The following is a 22,636-nucleotide window of genomic DNA, read 5'->3' on the forward strand; positions in this document are numbered from 1 at the left end:
AGGTAGAAAAGAATTGGCGATAGGGGGTTGCCTTGTTTGACCGTCATAGTAGTACGTCGACATGTATGCTCTGACGGGCTGGATTACCCTTCCAAGACATGACGCGTACACTGGGTATGTGACCACGTACGACCGATAAACGCAACCAGGATCGTGAGGTTCTCGAGGCATCCGTCCAATGGGACGAATGCCTTTCGAACCCCTACGATCTGGCAGGGGCGGGAGATGCAGCACCTCAAGATCTTTGGAAGCAAACGGACAAGTACGCAAGATGGAAATCGGTCTGTAGTCCTTTGGCTCAGTAGGGCTGGCAACTCAGGCACAGTGCGGTTCGCCATGAATGGCCATGCTGGTGCAGCAGCAGAGATTCAAAGATTAAACATCTTGCAGCAGAGCACTCGCACCGGAAAAGACTTCAGGAATCTTGTCTCCACGTCGTCGGGACTAGAGGCTCAAGTCGTAGTGCAATGGATCCAGGTGGTGTGCTGCCTATCCCACGGTAATCTCTGCCATCTGATCGCATTCTGGGTCAGCATCAGTTGTTGGCCGCCCGTCGGGCTCGGAAGGCCACCAGAAGAGATCAACCACAAAAGAGGAAGAGGGTTTCCCGATCAACCGAAGTTGGCAGTACTTTCCACTCCCACCTCTGGACGCGTCCAGCGACTCGTTCGCAAGACTGAAGCCAATTTCACGGTATCGCTCCCTGCGCAGAAGGTTTCTGCTCAAAAGAGCTCCATCAGTCTGGCGCCCACTACTCGAGATGTTGTGTGTATTCTTGGTCCGCCCCCACCAAGATCTGGGTGTTCAGTGAGCGAGCCACACAAGCTTATCAACTCCTGGGCGTACTCTGTGGCCACCATGATGGAGGCCCCTCAGTCGACCTACCCTGGGGCCGATATCAATGTTACCTCGATCCACACTGGATTTGTGGGCGCGGGCTCTAGTGTGTCTAAGTTGGACACAGTCTTCGCAACAAAGGATATGGGTTGGGGAGTAAGAGCAGCATCGGGGACTGATAAAACCGTGAGGTACTCTCAACCAGGGGCGGCAGAATACACCCTCCGTCAAGTCTCACTGCTCCCGCGAACTGGTACAAAGTTATTATATTTCTTTTTACCATTCCCAATTATTAGTAGCAGTGCTATGGCTAACGACCAGGTGCCAGGACCCAACACTGCGGTGCCAACCGCAACAGCACGTCGGCCAACACCACATGTTACGGGAAGGCAACCTGCGCCCTTACACCACATTCTGTAAAGGGAATGGGTTCTGGTTAGAGCCTTCAATGAGCACACCTCAAGGCTCTGGTATGAAAGCCCTAAAACCCGGAGACCACTTGCGCTCTCCTGACTCCATGCCCGGTAAATGTGACTCACATGACCTGCAAGGAGACTTTTTCCGGTTAAGTCCCGCACGCAGCCCTACACTGAGTGGGCAGCGCCCCGGCCCTCACTTGGATGGTCTAAACAAAGTCAACGACCGTGAGGACACCCACTGGTGACCCATCTACTGACCAGTGGCACGGCAACAGATGGAGAGACACCCTTCCCATCACAGCTGCTGACGAGGTTGGACTTCCATGCGTGCTATGTTCGCTTTCATTACCCCGCTTGCCGACAAGGAATACATTGTGGGTTCTTACGCCACTGCCACTGGATTAAAGGGGTCTGACGAAGCGAGGAACTTTTCGAACCGTGCCACCTTTCGGTAGTCTGACGGTCTACACAAAATCCGGAATACCCAGCCCACCGTCGAACGCCGCTGACTAAAATGACGCGCAGGGAACATCAGCTGGTAAGCGAAGACAGCGGCGATCCGCCCACCCCAACTGCCTGTCTTTCTCCGGTAAATGCGTCTTATACACTTCACCCAGCAACACGAGGCGAATAAGCTGAGGCACGACGTGGTAAGTGAGGATCGTAATCCTCACCTGAGGTTTTAGAGGGGCTCTGGTGATGTGGGTTAGCCCCTCTTTTAGCAGGGAACAGTGAGATGGCCTCCTACCCCGACGAGAATGACTGGGTACTTGTACTCGTCCTCAACATTAATGTAACCAATGGCGCAACCCAAAACTTGGAAAGTCTCGTTCTTACTGACATACAAAGTTTAGAGTTTGCCGTCGGCCAAGATCATGAGGGGTCGAAACTTTCCAGGATTCACCTGAAGGCCATCCCTCGCGACAGTCTGTCATAATGTCGATGCTCCCCTGCAGACCTACCGCTGTCTGCGCCAACACGACCACACCATCAGCAAACGTCAGACCTGATACCTTTTACTTTCCCAACCTTAACACCAACACCACATTCTTTCCCCATTGCAACTGTCCGCTCAGTTATAAGGTAGAAAAGAATTGACGATAGGGGGTTGCCTTGTTTGACCGTCATAGTAGTACGTCGACATGTATGCTCTGACGGGCTGGATTCCCCTTCCAAGACATGACGCGTACACTGGGTATGTGACCACGTACGACCGATAATCGCAACCAGGATCGTGAGGTTCTCGAGGCATCCGTCCAATGGGACGAATGCCTTTCGAACCCCTACGATCTGGAAGGAGCGGCAGATGCGGCACCTCAAGATCTTTGGAAGCAAACGGACAAGGACACAAGATGGAAATCGGTCTGTAGTCCTTTGGCTCAGTAGGGCTGGCAACTCAGGCACAGTGCGGTTCGCCATGAATGGCCATGCTGGTGCAGCAGCAGAGAGTCAAAGATTAAACACCTTGCAGCAGAGCACTCGCACCGGAAAAGACTTCAGGAATCTTGTCTCCACGTCGTCGGGACTAGAGGCTCAAGTCGTAGTGGATTGGATCCAGGTGGTGTGCTGCCTATCCCACGGTAATAACCTCTGCCATCTGTTCACATTCTGGGTCAGAATCAGTTGTTGGCTGCCCGTCGGGCTCGGAAGGCCACCAGAAGAGATCAACCACAAAAGAGGAAGAGGGTTTCCGGATTAACCCAAGTTGGCAAGTACTCTCCAGTCCCACCTCTGGACGAGTCCACTGACTTGTTCGTAAGACTAAAGCCAATTTCACGGTATCGCTCCCTACGCAGAAGGTTTCTGCTCAAAAGAGCTCCATCAGTCTGGCGCCCACTACTCGAGATGTTGTGTGTATTCTTGGTCCTCCCCCACCAAGACCTGGGTGTTCAGTGAGCGAGCCACACGAGCTTATCAACTCCTGGGCGTGCTCTGTGGCCACCATGATGGAGGCCCCTCAGTCGACCTACCCTGGGGCCGATATCAATGTTACCTCGATCCACACTGGATTTGTGGGCGCAAGCTCTAATGTGTCTACGTTGGACACAGTCTTCGCAACAAAGGATATGGGTTGGGGAGTAACAAGAGCATCGGAGACATATAAAACCGTGAGGAACTCTCCACCAGGGGCGGCAGAATACACCCTCCACCCACCAACTCCATCAGTGAAAGGCTCTTACCCAACTTATTGCCTCGCTTTGTGCCCGAGACAAGTCTTCTAACACACATACTAGCCGCCGCCTCTTCTCCACCCGTCTCGTGCTGAGGGTTAACGTCCAAGATCAATTACAACTGGACTCGGGATCTATGGGACGTCTTCCTTCAGAGGCCCCGCATCGCTTCTACCGCCCGGCTCGGAACTATAGCCCGTAACAGCTGGTTCACGCACCCTGGCAGGAAACCAGAGAGGGAACAGCTGCCATCGACGCCTCTGCCTGAGGGAGGAGCTCCACTTCGTCGGTCCACCTCGCCAGGACGTGCCGGGTAGCCTACTCCTGATGAATGGAGTTGCCATGTGCCTACCTTACATGGGAACTACGGCCCGAGACCTAGCGGCGTAGGTCGTCCCGCAATGTGGTTATGTGGAGGACCAGTCATCAGCCGCACTTTGGTTAGGGCTGGCAGACAACCCAACCGCCCGAAGGAAAGCAGACTCCTCCTGCGGTCGTCACTGTGCTCAGGCCCTTTGCAGGTCGCCACTTTAGCGGCTGACTTACTAGTTCGCCAGTAACCTGAGCCGGGTCAGCTCCCGACTCTCAGCTGGTGGCTTATACCGGGTCACCGCCGTCGGGAGCCAGGCCTTGGAGTGTCGCAATCGTGTAGGTTACTCGATCGAAAAGTTCGCACAAAGACTAAGATGGCTTATTGCAACGACTCTAGACAGTTTAACATTATCATACCGTACATCTTGTTTAAAACTGTACAATATATATATATATATATATATATATATATATATATATATATATATATATATATATATATATATATACACACACCAAGTACATTTCCAATCTAATTACAATAGATTCCTCCCCTGCTTAACAAAATAATCGTATTACATAATATTACATCAAATATAGCTATACATAAACACCCTGGTAAAAAGATTATCTGTACACTATACATTTTCCTTACACTAATAACCTCCTGTGCTTAAATATTCATCGTATTACCTATATATATATATATATATATATATATATATATACACACACACAATTTGATAATCTATAAAACTTGACACTCGTCAAATAACTTTTCTTGGTCTTTACCTATTCAAATAATACCTTCCTTTTTGCTTTGCATCTCTGAGCCTTATGGTATTCAAGTCATATTTTACATCTATAAAGTGCAAAATTATATAAAACTAAGGACAAAACCCTAGCGTTACGAAATTCAAACAAGTAAACCACCTACAATATTACAAATGTCAATGAACATTTGTACACCACACTAAGAAAAGTACACTATGAAGAACTGACAGTGAAATGAAATGGAAATGTTAATACGAGTTTTCATTTCGTACACAACGACCACAAACCCAATCAATCATTACCTTAGGTGCTTATGCCAATGTTCCTCGTTGGTCTAACTACAGCGCATAAGATTGTTATTTCCTTGCAAACAATGAGTCGGTTAGCTACGCCCTGAGACGTAGATTCGTTCCACAAACTTTGACTTCGATTATATTTGGAGAATACAGAACTGGCAACTTGCCTCTACATTAGAATTTGTAACAGGCCTGTGGGTCATGACTTCAGTCAAGTCTTTACACTGATGCAAAGAAACGTTCACCTAAACAAGATTTTTTTTTTTAACACCTCTGAAAAATTGCCCAGTCTTAAGGCATAAAAGATGAAAAAGAGGAAATGACACGTCACGTCAGAATGTCCGTCATTCTGCCTACCATGTTAAGGAGAAATCTTACTAGGCCTTTTTCTCTCGCTTTATTTTCTCATTTAAGTTATAACTTCAAGGCTGACCGAGGAAGCGTTGAAAACGAGGAAATTAATAATTTCGTTACTAAAATAGTAATACTGCAAAGTCAACAGCAAGTTAAATGGCGTATAATCTGGCCAAAAGCCTAGCTTATAAAAAGCAGTGGTGAAATAAACATCAATTTTACTGAAAAGCTCAAACATTTAAATACTGGCCGAGGTAGTGTTTAAAACACGGAATTTAAATCTCGGGGTACTTAAAGATTAATATCGCAGAGCGAGTTAAGAGTAAATCGCGTATATTTTGGCGAAAAGCCTAGCATGTAAGAAGCAGTGGTGAAATAAACTTGATATCAATTCTACTGTAAACCTCACAAAAAATCAATTTTACTAAAAAGCTCAATAATTTAGTTAATAGTTTTAAGTTCTGCAAACTGCTGAATGTTACATATATAAATAAAGACATACATGAGAATCAAGTAGAAAACATAAGAAACATGCCACATACCTTTTAAGAATCAAGTAAAAAACATAAACCTAAAAACCAACTTCAACTCTACGCTAATTTCGTTCTAACCACATCACAAAGTCAATACACAGTTCCTTATGAACAAGATGTCTACTTCACAATCTGTTACTTACATAAAGGTCATAAATCCATTCATTAGACTAAGCAACAGAAGAGTATGAAGAACTACAATACACAAGACACCATTCTGAAAACTGTCAAGGCTTTTACGTTTGGAAGAAGCGTCCTACACTGGTGACAGACATTGTTCCAGAGATTATGCATATCACTATGCCTAGGTTTACACAATATACTTTGGCTTTATTCCACCGGTCGAGCAGTGAACCTGATCTTTATTTTCTTGAACAGTGAGACTCGGAGCTAATTGCCAGCTGATGTGCAGGTTTCATGGAAAATATCGGCGCCATTAATATGTCTGGTGGGAAATTTGGTCCATTTTTCCTACACAATAATTACCAATGTCTTGTTTAGTAAACTCGAGTCGTGCGATGAATATAATAGCAAGGAATATTTCCCACAGCCTATAAGCGTTACAAGTCTGCACTTCTATGTAGGTTACTTGGCCATGGGGTCCACATAGACCTAAAACCTTGTTCAACTGTTCCTTGCTGATAAAATCATTTACATCCAACCCTTAACGAACCCGCACTTGAACAAGGAGGAACATGTTAATAAGTGGCCCAACGACTGACTTCGTATTTGGGCTCTTCACTGCTGAAATCCCTGCTTAAGCGGCCAAGTCGTAATTACCGGGAAACCAGAGGTGGCATACTGCTGACGTCACTAACAAACGCTCAAAAAAAAAAAAAAAAAAAAGGTATAAAGGAGGCAAGACTTGCAGAAACCCCCCATGAAGCACATGACGCCGGCTACTTCCACATTAGCGCCGCCATCCACCGCAGAACTTAATTCAACTAAATTCCTGCACGGAATAAATGAGGAAATTTCGTGGGCACTCAATTCACTGCACTACAGCTCAAATTTACTACAATTTCATCGCCATAGGCCCTTGGGGCCACTACACATTCCTCTCGCACCTTATAACTTAACACCGACCTCATCACACTCAAACTAATATGATGGGGTCACAACTGTTGAAGTTATGAGTACAACATAAGCTTTAACAAAGGAGTTCATCATGGCTCCTCTTTAAAAAATCATATATTCCAAACAGCCCACAGAAATATGGGCACGTCTCATTCTTAATTCAACTTCACACAGCCACTACTTTTTATAATTGTTTCACCTGTTAGACTGAACAGCCAAGACTGACATCCTCTGGACGAAGCCAGGGAGAAACTGTTGTCCACGTTCACACTGGGCCTTCCACCATCCTCCCGTTGAACATGGCTGCTCGTTTGGCTGCCGGCTTTCGCTTTCGTGTCGATCCCCTCTTCAAACTAAGCCCGGTGTGCCTTCGTCGATGACAGGGAAAGCTGGACTTCACTGGGCCTACTTCTAGGAAAACCTGAGAGGGTGTGGTGGCAATCTGACACCGGCGCTGCATCAAAATGGCTGCTCCCGCCGCCATCAGGCCTAGACCCGCCGGATATTCCTGACAAAATTGAGACAAAATCCTTACTAACTATGCTCCTAGATAACCCTAAAAGTGATCTACACTTGTTTGCACATAATATTCACCCTTCCCCCACGATACACATACGTACCTGCTTCAAGTAGGGCAAAATTCTTGGTAGTGGCCTCCATACGTCTTCTTCGAGTGGAAGCGCCGGCCACAATGGCGTCAACGCATTCGAAGTTCCGACACTCTACCCCAGGGTTGCAACCGACCCGCCAAATTCAAAAACCCATCAAAGCTCGACCATGTTACATATATATCTACATCTTAATTGTTTGCAGTCATCATAAGCTGCGTTTAAAAAGAAAAAAGAAAAAAGTGTAATGATGGTCCTTACGCTAAATCTGTATTTCCTTACATTTTTCTTAGCCATTTTCTTTGTCAGCGTCTTGATCGTCTGCTAAACGAAATTCTTATTACAATCGTCATACAGCTGATTAAGGAACTCAAATGCTGTTATTAGGTCATCTCCCTCTCTCCCTTTCCCCCCTCAAAAGTAGACTGCTGTGTAGCCTTCAACCTATCATTGTACCTATCATTACGTTAATCCCGTACCTTCCTAGTCTGTCCTCTCTGAGAATCTTCAACAATCATGTCTTTGTTTTCCTGTAAATAGGGTAACTCGCCCGGAGAAGCATAATCCAACTCGAAGTCTAACATGTGTTGTAGATGGCTTACCAAACATCTAATCAATATACCTGAATGCGATCTTATTAATTGCCAGCAGAGTTTAATTGTTTCACAACCATGTCCATGATTGACTTCTAGATCCCTTAACACATCATTTCCCGTAGCTCATTTCCTGCTGGGTAGCATACATACTGGGGACTTCATTAGCTATCTCCTATGCTGATTATTCCTCTCATGACCCTGGCATTATCTGCAAACATATCTATGCACGAGGCTCGTCCCTCTGGCAGGTCATCTACTTGTACACCAATGTGTGTATGTGTGTGTGTGTGTGTGTGTGTGTTTTAAGGCACATTAACATGTAGGGAGTATTACATAGACATGCGTGTGTGTGTGTGTAGAATGCGGCGTCAGGTTCTCCATGCTTACTCCCCACAAGTGAAAGTTTACCTTCGGTGTTGTGCATCATCTTGAGGAACTTCTGACGTCACAAAAGTCCATCTTTCCCATGCTACTGATTGTAAGGCAGCCTTAAAGCCGCAGGAACCCCCCGGGAAAGTGTCCTTGGCATTACCTGATGATATGTAGTCGTATGAAAACTACTTGGAATACTTTGGATTCTGTGTTTGCCAATGCTGTCGAGTTATAGATATGGCGAAATATTAGTTATACTGGACTGCAGAATGGCATGATTTTTATAATTTCGATGAATAAATCATATATGTATGAAATATCTCTCTTTGCAAAGTATTTTTTCTCATTTGAGGGTTAAAAAAGGGGTAAAATATAAAAACTTTTATTCCAGACAAGCAAAAACATTGTTTACCACAGCCCCATGCTGCTGCAGTCTAGCTAAAATCCTTATAAAATATTGTTTTCAGAAAATTGAATTACGATCCAAAATTATAAAGTATGAGGAAATAATTTGGTATAACTTCCCTTTAACAGAAAACCAGGAAGAGCTATCAGAGTTCATGGGTAGAGACTTTGAGTCTGAAGTAGAGAGAAAAATCTATAAATATTGCAGTCATTAGAGATAAAAAGAATAGATCATTGTATTAAAATCATACTATAAATATCTTCCTGCACATTCCACTCAGCAGTTAAGAGTTAACAGATTGTGCACAGGACATGTTTTGGCCTTGAAATAAACCATGCATTCTCTGCCCTTCAGAACAGAACATTTATTTGTCTTTTTAGGCAAAGTTTGTACTTCTTGCAGATAGAAGACCAGGATTTGGAAAATATTAATTTTCTTTTTACAAACAATATTATTAAAGATATAGATCACTCAAAACAATGAATAGGTTTGCTGTGTTTCAGCTGATGGCTGGCAACACAAAGATTGCTTTCTTGTTTCTTTAGCTTACAACACTGAAGGTATTTAGTGTGTTATCAAGCCTCAGCACTGACCAGATTACCTTCGTCATTAACTCAAAGCATTGGAGGGATTTCCTGTGGCATCAAATCACAGCATTGGAGAGATTTCCTTCGTCATAAGCTCATAGCACTGGAGGTATTTTTTGTCATTAAATCACAGCATTGAAGGGATTTAATATGTCATTAGCTCATAGCATTGTAGGGATTTCTTGAAACATTAGCGCACATTAGTGGAGGGATTTCTTGCTTTATGTGCTTGCAACAGGGAGGGATTTCATTGTTATTAGCCTATAAGACTGGAGGAATTTTCCTTCATTATCTCACAAGGTATTTTCTTTGTCACAAACTTTCATTACTTATATGATCAAACCACTTCACACCATATGTTGTCCTCAAACATTTCATTTCCAACACATCCACCCTCCTACGTACAACCTTTCCTTCTTCCACACATTCTTCATCGCTCCCAGAACCTTCACTTCCTCCCCTACCCTGTGAGTCACTTCTGCTTCTATGGTTCCATCCTCTAATATATACATATATATATATATATATATATATATCATCCCTGTGGATGGGGAGAAAGAATACTCCCACAAATTCTCTGCGTGTCGTAAAAGGTGACTAAAAGGGGAGGGAGCAGGGGGCTGGAAATCCACCCTCAGACAGATGTGAATCCAACCAGCTCCCTTCCATAACCATGAATAATCAAACATTCCCACTCAATAGAACTTCAGTCATTCTGGGTATCACACACAACTTACATGATATCCACTTCCTGCACCATGAACATCAACATAAAGGCCTTAACTAAATGTCCTCACAACATGGATTGGCACCAGTGTCATGCAAGAAAAAGAAACCTCTTAGTATCCTTCCAATAAAATATCACTACAATATTCTCAGCACTCAGTTGTTTGGATGAACACTTGCCTCATCCAACACAAACTACTCTACTACCAACTTCCAACATCCACATAGAAATAAAATGACTTTCCTTGCCTCTCTTGCCACCCCCACCCTCGACAAACACAATACTGACAAAACACACACACACCCTAATGGCTTGACAAGCATTTACACAACTGCCCTCCCAATCATATCTTAACTCAACAAACATACACCCATTTGAAAGTCCACTCCACATGCATATGGACACTACTCATCTCTCCAGCAATACATATACTGAATCAGCATATAACAAGACCCCTTACACCTAACACACAGCTACTATAGGGGAGACACTGAGCACTTACCCCTCAACTGTCCTGCAGTGACCCCACATAGACATATACAAAACATCACACTTGTTGACATGCGGTCCCACCTAATGAGCTTCCTAAGCGCTGTGGGGGCCCATAGAAATGAATCCTGGAGCAGACAAGTGTGTGTTTGGATTTGAAATCATAGGTAATTCTTCTTTTGCTTCTTTTTGACCATATTCACACTGTCATATGTAACAAGTTCTTTTCTTATAACTAACTACCTTTCCCACTTTAGTGAGGTACTATGAAGAACAGACTACCATTGATATCATTTGTTCATATCCAGCCTCTAATTCTCATGTGTAAAATGTACCAAGTCTAGAACCTACCATCCACAGCCAAGCCCCATTGACTTAACTGTTTCTTGTGCCCTAGTTCAATGTACTGACATCATATCCCCTCCTCTGTACACAACCATACCAGCATATAATTACTCAGGTGCCTCCATTAAAGTGATTTTTTTAATCCAATTTATTGTATGCTTTAATCATACATCAAAATATTCAAGTGATGAGCATTCTAGTGTTTGTTTTGTTGTGGTGTAATAGTATTTCTATGAGAAATGTCCATGTCCTTTAGGTACTGCATTTAACAGTAAAACTTAATGAATGTTCAAATTTAATAAAACAGTGTTCATTCATTGTCATATATTCATGAAAGAAGAAAGGTTTAAACTTAACGTACTTTTGTCAGGTAGGCAGTGCAACTGCAGAAGTACTAAATAAATAATGAAACCAAAACAATATTAACTACTTGTTTATCAGGAAAATGCATCTGACTCTTTCGGAGTGTGTGTATTGATATGGTGTTTAAGGTAATCCTTACGAGAAGAGCGGTAAGGACAGTGTGGGCATGAATAGGGTCTCTCTCCTGTGTGAGTTCGGGTGTGTCGCACCAACAGGTAATGGAAATAAGTAGAGTAGGAGCAGTATTGGCAATGGTGTGTCTTGCAGGCCTTCAGTCCTGCAATGGCTTTTCCGCCCCTGGTTTCCATCGTTTCAAGAGTCTGAAAGGGAAAGAAATTTGGGTTATTTGTGTTTGAGATATTGTGTAGGTATATATAGTTTTACTAATATGGCAGTAGATCTATTAAGATACAGCTCAGTACATAATAATAATCCACTCCTTTCACAAGAATACATTTCATATATATTCACCTCCACAAACTTAAAATGTACTTACAAACACACATGCACTGACAGACAGTACCCAACTGGCAGCACTAGTGTTTACATTTCACCAAAGTGTGGCCAGAATAATGTGTTTATCATCTGAAGAATCTAATCATATCTTGAGTTTAGATTTTGATACAAATGAGTTGTATGTGATATAAGCATCTTATTATTATTATAATTATCAGTAATGTTATCATCATTATTGTTATTATTAACATCATTATTAATATCATTATTATCATATTACTATTATTACTCATGTTATTTATTATTACCATATTATCAAATATTATTACTAAATATGGATTTAACAGTTTGCTCAAGGAATTACTAGATAGAAACTGGTTCTGGTACCAGAAAGACATGTTGGAGTGGGCAATTAAATGTATTTGGAGATTATGGGAGGGAGACGTTCAGTGTTCAGCTTCTGCAGAAAAGAGCAAGACATTTTGGATAAGTTGTGGAATAGTTTAAAAATGAGATAGAAGTTAGGTATTTTCCTACGACTATCTATATATTCATTGATAAAGTCATAGGGGAATTTTAAGCAGGAAATACAGAGGAAGAATGATTGGAAAACAATGGAATGGAGCGTCATATGGGACACCACAACATACACATGGCACAGTCCTGGAGCGGAGATAACAGAGGCACTATAAACGGTTAATGGAGTGAACTGTGATTTTTGAGATAATAGTACAAGAGTATTATAGTTGATTAGACAGTAAGAAGTTGAGCAGGAATTTACTCTTCTACTAGTGCTTTTCCTGAAACTGTACAAAATATCAAGAAGACTATATTATTTTCCTGTTGGCAACATGATCGGTTTATATGTTATACCACACTCTTTATTGATATCTAGCAACATCATGAAAGAATAAATTATTTTAAGACACACTGATAGCTATAATGGTAGCCATTTCACTGATGTTTATTTCACTGGCTATGAAATCAAATACAACTCCTATAACACTCTCTATTATGTCTTCATCCACATGCAACTTTTATCACCGACTACATGTTCATTTTTCAGAAACCATGACAAGTGAGCAGATTCAATAGGCAACAGTGTGTTATATGAATGCTGCAACATTTCTTAAATATGCTCCTCTCTTTTACACCATCAGCATACATAATTTATAACCTTTCTATTTCTCACAAAATTTGTAAACACTACCACAGAACCAAAGTAGTTGCTGTAACTTTTCTTCCAGTCTTTATTGTGAACCACTGTTTCCTGTACCTACATTTTTGACATCATCAGTTTCTTTATCAACCTTTTTTTCCCAGTGAGAATTGTTTTATGAGAAATACTCAAGGACATTCATTATCTTAACAACTTCTTTGTCTCAAATTTCAGTCATTATCAACACACTTTGGATATATAGTCATCCTTTATTGAATCAAATTCCACAAGTCATTTTCCACTACCAAGCTTAACCTTCTTTCCTATCCTCTCCATTACCATTCATCCTGCAAGTGGAAACACCATGAATGAAGTCATCTTCGATGGGACTGTACCATCATTTTAATAAGCAGATGGAGGAAGGAGTGCACTGTTATTGAGGTCCCTCTTGCCCCCAAGGAGCCCACCTTATCCTGCTCCTGCATGGAGTGCAGCCTAGAGGTTGCAGGAGTCCCAAAAAAGGTGTAATGGGGTTGTATAATGAACTACTTAACTATTCCATTGCATTTGGTGTTTCCTATACTATTATAATCATCACTCTCTAAAGGGTTTCCACTCTTCAGTAATCAAATCACCCCCTTATAACTCTTTGTTTTGTACTCTCAGTTTTAGTCTTGAAAAGTCATTTCTTTTACAACCTTTGACTTGTGGAATACCAGAACCAGCATGCAGAATACCATGGAAATTTTTTTTAAATGCTGCTGTAGTGTCATTGGAAATGCATAGATAAATGAACACAACATTTGTAAAGAATTTTCTGTGATTTTCTTTTCATTAACTTTAAGAAACAGGCTACTGGATACATATAGATGGTTTTATGCTAAAACTGGATTGAAATTTAATTGTTTTATCATTTGTCCCATGCAACTACAGAGGGTCATTAAATCTAACACTATTTGTCTGGATTAGTTAAGTTAGTTCAATTAAAATTTCATATACTTTGACTTTAGGCATGACTTTGGAACTGATGATTAAATTGTCATACCTTCACTTGTTAGAAATGAGCATATTTGGCCAAGCTACAACCACCAAAGAAAAAAAAAATCTACAAAACACAAGTGAGATACATAGTTTTGAGTGATTAATCATGAGAAGAAAGAAGATCAAAAAACCAATTAAAGTCTTACAGATATGTTAAACTGGGAGCATAACATTTTTGATAACCCTTTTTACTGTTAATACAACAAAGTAGCTTAGAGTGGCATTTATGAATAACAGACACTGAGTTTACATTTTATTTTGTAACTTCAACACAGCAACATATATTCCCTTCAAATCTGTCCACATTAATAAATCAATAATAATCATATCAAATGTACACACAGACACACAACTGTAAACTGTACATCAATGCAGCTATATTTGTAATCTTTCATGCATTCTACAACTTTTAAGAACAGAATGTCTGAATATTTCTATGAAATTATCACAATACTTTAGTTTTGAAGAGAAATTCAAGTACAGGTAGAGTATCTCCAGTCTGAATATACATATTTTGAAAGCATCCAAAATCCAAATACCTGCATATTTAAGAGAGTGCATGAGTTTCCAAATTCTGAATTTGAAGCATTAGTGCTCTGTAATTTCCCATTCTTTTTGCCCTTGTTCATCCCTTAAAATGATGTTCAACAGCCATTCAACCCCAGCACTTAGTCTTCTATGTAATTGTCAAACTCTGCCATAGTCTGCATTACTGTGCATTTGTTAGAACTGGAGACCAGGAAGAATTTTTGTTAGATACAATGAATAAATGTTTTCCAAGTGTTGTAGTGTTTATTATTATCATCAGTATTAATATCATTATTATTACTCATTAATCAATTAATTAATGGAGCCCTTTTCTGGTGCTCCTACAGCTTTGAGGCTGTACTCTATCCAGGGACAGGGTATGGTGGAGTCTTTAGGAGAGTTCTTTTCTCTCTTCTGACAATGAAAAAGCCTCATCAGGAATTGCTTCTCACTTGCAAGTAGTCTCTTACACCTCTTATATAATATAATACATTAATCTATCATATCATAACAGTGTTTAAAGGCCAGAAAAGCTCATCAAAAAGATTGGTATTTATAAGCTGAAAAAACCTTTACAGTAATTCAAACGCTGCTCAGTCCAAAGGAAATCGGACTGGAGATCTTCTACATGTATAATATTTGAAGATCATAAGTAGCTCTTAAGATATCTGGAGTTATGGCTTAGTACACATAAAACTGCACATCTTGAAATGTTATAAAATCAAGCAATTGGCATAAATGAACTTGGTGGTTCAAATATTTTGATTTTCTAACTTTAAAAGACATATTCACATAGACCACTTAAACCATTTAGTTAATTATTTAGTTACATCTCTGAACATTGCATTATTGCAGGTTACCTTTTTTCTGCCATATTTGTGGATATGTTTGCTTGTACTGTAGTGTGTATTTCAGTGTTGATGTTTGTCTCTAGAGCCCCTGTGCATGAATTTACAGGTAAATATAAATGTTAATGTATATGTCTTTAGTTCATGTACATATAATAATAATGTCATAATTTAGGATTGCTAGATGCTTGATGGTATTAGAATCCACAAGAAAATAAATTAAACCTTGCACTACTGAGATGGAATGCTGACAAGTTTTATTGCATACAAGATCTTGGACATACTTGGCTGATAAATCTGGTGTGTATAAGGTCCTGTAATCTTTTTTCTTTTCTTCAAAAAGTTGCATATCTATTCGAACTTTAAAAAGCTAAAGTGAAATATTAATGTTCTTAATCTGTAAAAATATAATTGCCTTCCAACTTGTGTCATAGGATCTTACACTTTTTTTTAAAGTAAAGAGAGCATAATCAGACCAAACTTTTTTCACTAAGACTTTGGTCTCTTCATTACATATAAACAAGCTGTAAATTTCAGAAATAAATGTCAAAGCATAGTTAGATATTTTCATGTTTTTCATGCAAAAATATTGGTACAGAGGTTTAAAGAAAAGTTCATCTAATTTTATGAAATGTGCTCTGTAGTGGTAAACAGCATTTAAGCTATGTGATTTGAGTACCAAATGATGAGCCCCACAAAACATCGCAGTCCACACTGCAGCCCCCTCGCTTTAGTGACTATAATTTCACTGAGGTTCTCTGATAATACACAATATCTAGTTTGAATACTTGTTCCCTTACTACAATATCTCTTATAGTTGTCAGAAAAGTGACCCAAAAAGTGAAATATAATAAGACTTATAGAGTGAGGATACATATCTAGAGAAATACTGAAGGATATGGGGTGATGTGGTGCACATATGTATTTGAAAGAAATCTTGAGAATATTGGATGATAAAATATGACAGAGATGCAGGGCTACATTTGATATTCCCACTATGTTAACCCTAAAATCTGTAGAATTCCCTCCTGTGTTCATCTCTGTCTATGCCATTCGGAAAAGTGAAAAAAGACCTTTGAGGAATACTCAATGGCAATTTTGTTCATCTATAAGAAAAGCTTTTAACAGTAGATTGTAACAAAAAAAAGAGTCATATAAAAGTAATACTGTATTATTACCTTTGTGTTGGCCTTTTCCTTTGCCAAGTGAGCATAAAGAGTGAAAGTGAATGATACATCTAACATGTCCTGATGAAAGAGGAAGTGAAGATAACATTTCTTTCTTTTTATTGAGCTTGTCTTTCCATTGCATCTCTATTTCACATACAGGCATAGCAGTAGTAGTAAACAGGCATGAATATATCTAAAAAATATTACACCTAATGCACTAACATTCAGTGTATATTCAGACAGTATAATTTCCACTCATCTTGTGGATAATTTCTGTTCACTAAAGTAGACTATAACTGGTTAGTCTTTGTTAATTATCTCTGTTCATTATGCCATTTCTACTAAAAAAATAACAAATGTCCACTACACCATTTTCTGTAAGCTGTATGGTCTGCAATAATCAGCAGGAAATATAGTGATTTTGAGAATGTGTTGTTGGTTAAATGAATCACTAAAAGTAAGTAACCTATACAACTTCCAGAGCTTAGTATCACTACACGAGAGTTTTTCATAATGTCATACTATCTTTACACCTTTCTACTATGCAAAACACCAAGGCTAAAAATGCAATACTTAATTTTGAAAATGTGTATCCTATTGCTGCTTTAAACTTAATGAATTTTATTCTAGAATTATTTTACAATGAAGAATTTTTTCATCATAGCCGACATGGTACAGGCATATCAGATGACACATAAGATAAAGAGTATGTGAAAAAGAATGTAGAAATTAATTCAAGCTCCCCATGTGTTTGAAGACCCTACTCTGAAAGGTGGAATGGTTAAAAAAAAAAAAAAGAAAAATGGTAAACAATTCCATAGTTGCACTGCTTAAGAAAAGGTTTTGTCATAATGGTCACTTCTCGTGACTGGTATGTACAAAGAAATTATGGAAAGAAGCAGCCCATCACATGATGTGGGTCCAGGCCTTAGCGGTGGCTGGGAAACATAAAACGCTCATGGCAGCAGTTGCTGAAATACTATCTGGATAAGAGAGATTGCATCACAATTGATGTTAGGGGATGCTGAAAAAAGATGAAAGTAGGAGAGTTCATGTGGTAGAAGGCTTTTAGTTCCACTCTAGCTAAGAGAAAGGTAGAAGAGCCATCTCAGGTACTGCATGTGAGCAGCAACCCCTGCTGGGGTGAATATGAATGATGCAGATACGTAATGGCTGTTCACACAAATAATTTCAGCACCTATATAAAACCCTTTGCTGTGAGGAGGATTTCATTTTACATTTGTGATGTGGTGTTTCTAGGACAGAGTGGAGGATTTTATATACTCAACATTTTTATGCTGTTACAAGAATGAATTGCAATGTTTTGAAAACTGATAATATGAAACAAGTGAGATTTAGAAAGGGGTAATGACAGAAATTGCATTTTTGAATTGAACCAGGTCTAGATAAAGAGAAAATAAGTAAAGGAGTCTGGAAGGGAGGGAAATTAAGTTGAAATACGTAGATTGGAATAATTGGTTATAGAGTGAATAGGGTTGGGCACTGAAGAAAGATAGAAAGATAATTTACGGAAGAATGAGAAGGTATGTAGTAAGACAAAATCCTGACAGGCACCACTCTTGAATGGATAAGATGGACAAGTCTGTAAAGAAAGTTGTGCATCAGAGAGGAAAGAGAAGTATAAAAGCCAAAGAAGGAAAGTTTCAAAGGCAAAGATGTATGCCCAACCTTTTTAAGTGGATTGAAGATGTTGAGAGCCATGACAAAAGACTCGCCAAAATCCCTGAGAGGCATGGCTCACATAGGAGGGAAGATTACCTTCGGACTTTGCACTGCAAAAGCCATTGATGATTTGAAAGAAGGAAATGAGATTCTACATGTAATAGACAGTGAAAGTTAAAGAGACTTTCAAAGACTGGAGATAGCTTGAATAATAACAATGGGGCAGTAGTTGGAAGGATTGGAATGGTCTTGTTTCTTAGGGGTGGGCTGCACAAAGGTATCCTTCCATGAAGAAAGAAAAGTTTGGGTCCTTAGAGACAAAATAGGTGAGCAAGGGTTGGACTGAGCTCAGGGGCACATCTGAATCATATGCCTTGCCCACTTGGAGCCAAGAGAGTCATTAAGAAGACCTTATGCAAGGGATATATAGAAGATTGCATGGGTTCAATGGGTAGAAATTGATGTGCAATCATCCAAAGTAGAGCTAGTGAAAAATATTGTGCTGAGAGGAGTGGCTTTATCAATTGGAGTGCTAGCTGTAGATTAGTTCAGATGGAAAAGATGACGAAAGGAAACTAACTGATTATATAGAATTATCTTCCACATAAACACTTAATGTAATTAGCACATATAAATGGTTTAATTGTGGAAACTATGTTTTGCTATTTAAGATTTTGTTATTCTTTATTTTTCAAGGAAAAGCCATGCATGAATTCCATATCATATAAAGTAGCAAGTAAAGGAAAAGGAAAAGTCCAAAATATTCATGTACACCATCAGATGTACAAGGTGTTTTCAAAAGTCAGGACTCCAATCAGAAGCTATGATTTACCCTTAGTTGAATAAATGTGCAGTTTGAGCATTTGTTGAAATTAAGGTAAGGAGTGAATACTGCCTATGAGTCTGAACTTCTGAGATATCCTGGACATGCCCTGAAGTAATGAATTAACCTTTACCCCACTGATGTTATGAATATAAACCAGTACACAGCATTCTAGTCCACAGGCACATTAACTTTTTCGCTGTGGCAGTCTTAATATCCATCGTGCATTCTGTGTGCAGGAGGTTCTCAAATATTCCAAAAAACTATCTCCAAAATTATGTTATTGGGATTAACTACAACAACAATTTTCTAAACAAAATCATATATAGCTTAACTAGTGAAAATTTGCTTTTGTGATACATGCCCTTTATGTTGCTCCACTGCAGAGTGTTAGAGTTGCACATATTTTGCAAGGTGTGTGGTGTTTTTGGAAATACTTTTGTCACAAACAAATGTAAGTTTTAAAGTTTATGCCCCAAACACATGACCTATTCTTGTAAAACTTTTGCAGCTTCACGACTTAAAATATAACAAAAAGGGGCAGATCTCAAGTGAGCCTCATAGGCTGACCAGTGTATGGAAAACTTTAGGCTGTAGCATCTGACAACAGTGCTCAAAATACCATTACACACATTAATAGCCATACATTTAGCCTTGAAGCAGAAGCAGCTGATCAAGAATTTCAATGATATACACTTCAGCTTCAATGAAAAGAAAGTAATATACTGCTATTATTGCAAACCAATTGCTGTGAATGGATTAACTGATCAAACAAATTCGTTCAGGACAATTTAGACACCAGTAGAACAGTGTAGATCATTTAATGAATGTTTTTTTTTTCATGACAAAAACGTTCATTAAAATCTTTACTACAAGCACTACATGAAGTTCTGAAATTGAAATCATGCCTTCCAACAAAAATAAAACCTTCAGCCTCCAACTGGAAATTAATGATTCATTTCGTCTCTTCAATAATTCCGAGTTTTCTTTAGGTATTTGCACAAGCCCAAGATATTTACCTAAACAAAACAACTTAATTTCAGTGATCACTTCTGTCAATCAAAAAAAGATATTGCAGAATTCTTCCCTTCACCATTTTACTTCGCATAAAGAAATACACCACTGAATAACAAGATGTGTCCAGACTGCAACAAATATTTACTATTATCCAACATGCCTTCTCCTTGACAGTAAGATACCTCCTGAAAAACCTTTTTCAGATACCAAGGTTTTGCATATTCCTTCTTTTTGACAAAATTCTTTCAGATGAACTCCCTTGCTCTGTCTCTCCACTCTCACCCTCAAACTTCATTTATTCCTATCACTTCCATACTGATGTACATTTTTCCATTCTCTAATGACAATAAGGAATTTGTATTTCCTTGAATAAACAGGATTTTGATATCTTTCGATTCTATCAAAATTAATAAAAAAGGTTTTTAAAGATTCGATATTCATTTCATGCAATTTATGTTGTCATTAGCAAAAACATTTTCAGTGCTTTCTAGAATTATAACTTTACATCAGCTTTGATATAGATAAGTGATATCTAGAAATTAACCAAGCAAAATCTGGCTGTATTTGTAAGCAATAAATGCTCTTTATAACAAGCAAGATATATTTCAAAATAATTCAAAACGTATTGAAAAATTTAGTTAAACTTTGGATATATTTAAGCTATATGGATCCGAATGTGTCTCTTTAAATGGCTAGCATGAACAAAGCATGATGAACAGTGGGGGCAATTGTATGGCCTCTCTCCAGTATGAGAGCGAATGTGAATTTTGAGGTTACTATTGAGAGCTGCTCGAAAAGGACAAAATGGACACGAGTATGGCTTTTCTCCTGTATGGGAACGAATATGAAGCTTAAGATTGCCACTAAGAGCAGAACGAAAAGGACAGTGAGGACATGCATATGGTTTTTCTCCAGTATGAGTTCTTATGTGACACCGTATAGCAGTCAGATGTTGGGTGGAGTAAGGGCAATAGGGACACTTATGGGGCTTGCTGGGAGAGGTGGCGTTTGCATCGGTTTGTGTGATGGCACGTACAGCTGTTGTTGCTCTTGTGGTTTGCTTGCATTCTTGTGCCAGGTTCATTGCTTCTCTACTGGTGCCCTGACCTTCACACTGTACAGCCACCTGTGGGAGACACCTGTCTTATTCATGGCCTCTTAATGTTAGCTCAGTTCAAATGCATAATAAATGCTTTAATCTATCATTCTTTGATAATTTCATGCAAGGACTCTGTGCACATTAAAGCTTTCAGTGATAAACAAAACAAAAGTACTTATTAACTAGGGTAAAAGTGAAAATACTCTTTCAAAGAGTGATGGAATATACTGGAGGCCACTCTGTAATAAGTAGTACAATCAATGGTGCAGATCTTGAGGAAGATGGAGAATGAGACTTAATATATGAAAAAAAAGAGGATAGCTGAATATAGTAAAAGGAAGCCAGAATGAATCAATTACATGCTTGGATGGAGTGGGTAAGATTTATCAGTGTTAGGGCATTAATGCTTATCATAGAGTGAGATATACGATGAGATATTTGAGAAATGTAAGGTAGATATATAGTTGAATCACAGAGAAAAAAAGATCCAAAGAAATATACATGATGAAAGTGCATTCAGGAATGAGAAGGTTCTATAAGGGTAGGATTGCTATTGACGTGCATTTTGTCAAGATGAATTTCTCTAGGGATTCACATAATACTGGGGGTTGGGAAAGAGAAGAGACAGATAAATGAGGATATTGTACACAAATATTCATTAGGAAAAGAAGAGATAAAAGACTGAGTGCTGAAGTGATATGTACCTAGAAAGAGAATGACAAAAGAAGAGCAGCAAAATGAGGTAAATATAACATCAAAAGTAAAACAAGAAAAACAAGGAAGCATACTTGTGGGATGGGTGATAAGTTTTGGATAGAATTGTGACAATGTCTGAAAAGTGAAAAGGTCATTTATACTACCATTTACATGGAAAGATTCAGCTAAAAAGTTTTTCAATTACTACATTCATGAGTACATTCATGATAGATTAATGAAATGGACTGTAACACTGTCTTAAAATGCCATATGTATCACCATCTACATGGAGGGAAACAGTAAAAAGTTTTATAGATACTGCTCTTATGAGTAAAACTTGTGAAATAATTACATTAACTACAAGATTAAAGACAACATGAGTTTCTTATCAAAAACCATCTAAATTATGAGCACTGAAGATAAAAAAAAAGGACAGGATGTTTAGATACTTTGCGAGTTCAAAAATCTATGAGAATATGATGGGAGCATGGTGTACGACTAAAGTATCATATTTTTCTTATTTATTGATAATAGTCAATAATGAAAAAGATAAAAACAGCATATATGAGTGGATAGGTCATTCTTCATCTATTTCCTGGTACCACGTATCTTTTCTTTCTTTTATACTATTCGCCATTTCCCGCGTTTGCGAGGTAGCGTTAAGAACACAGGACTGGGCCTTTGAGGGAATATCCTCATCTGGTTCCCTTCTCTGTTCCTTCTTTGGAAAAAGAGAAAAAATGAAAAAAAAGAAAAAAAAAAAAGAATACTTCCCCATGTATTCTCTGCATCATAAAAGGCGACTATAAAGGGAGGGAGCGGGGGTTGGAAATCCTCCCCTTCTATTTTTT

The 22,636-nt window shown here is 39.2% G+C and overlaps 2 protein-coding genes across 3 annotated transcripts in view; both read right to left on the minus strand.

Annotated features, from left to right (window-relative positions):
• LOC139747064 (uncharacterized) overlaps positions 1-7,533 on the minus strand; it is a 126,413-nt gene extending 118,880 nt beyond the window's left edge. Inside the window, exons 1-2 of the mRNA XM_071658850.1 lie at positions 7,394-7,533; positions 6,973-7,281 (exon numbers count right to left, since the gene is read on the minus strand). The gene's annotated coding sequence lies outside the window, so the exon portion shown is untranslated. The remainder of the gene's footprint in view (positions 1-6,972; positions 7,282-7,393) is intronic.
• Positions 7,534-8,717: 1,184 nt separating this feature from the next.
• The window catches only part of LOC139747116 (uncharacterized), a 120,009-nt gene continuing 106,090 nt past the window's right edge, over positions 8,718-22,636 (minus strand). The window contains exon 6 of one of the 2 annotated variants that reach the window (XM_071659013.1): positions 8,718-11,586. In XM_071659013.1, the coding sequence (XP_071515114.1) occupies positions 11,341-11,586 (246 nt within the window). In that variant the 3' untranslated portion in view covers positions 8,718-11,340. Of the gene's footprint in view, positions 11,587-16,476; positions 21,117-22,636 lie in introns of those variants that run through there. The other variant, XM_071659009.1, reaches the window with a different exon arrangement.

This window comes from Panulirus ornatus, chromosome 67 (genome assembly GCF_036320965.1).
Source record: "Panulirus ornatus isolate Po-2019 chromosome 67, ASM3632096v1, whole genome shotgun sequence".
NCBI classification, from domain to species: domain Eukaryota; kingdom Metazoa; phylum Arthropoda; class Malacostraca; order Decapoda; family Palinuridae; genus Panulirus; species Panulirus ornatus.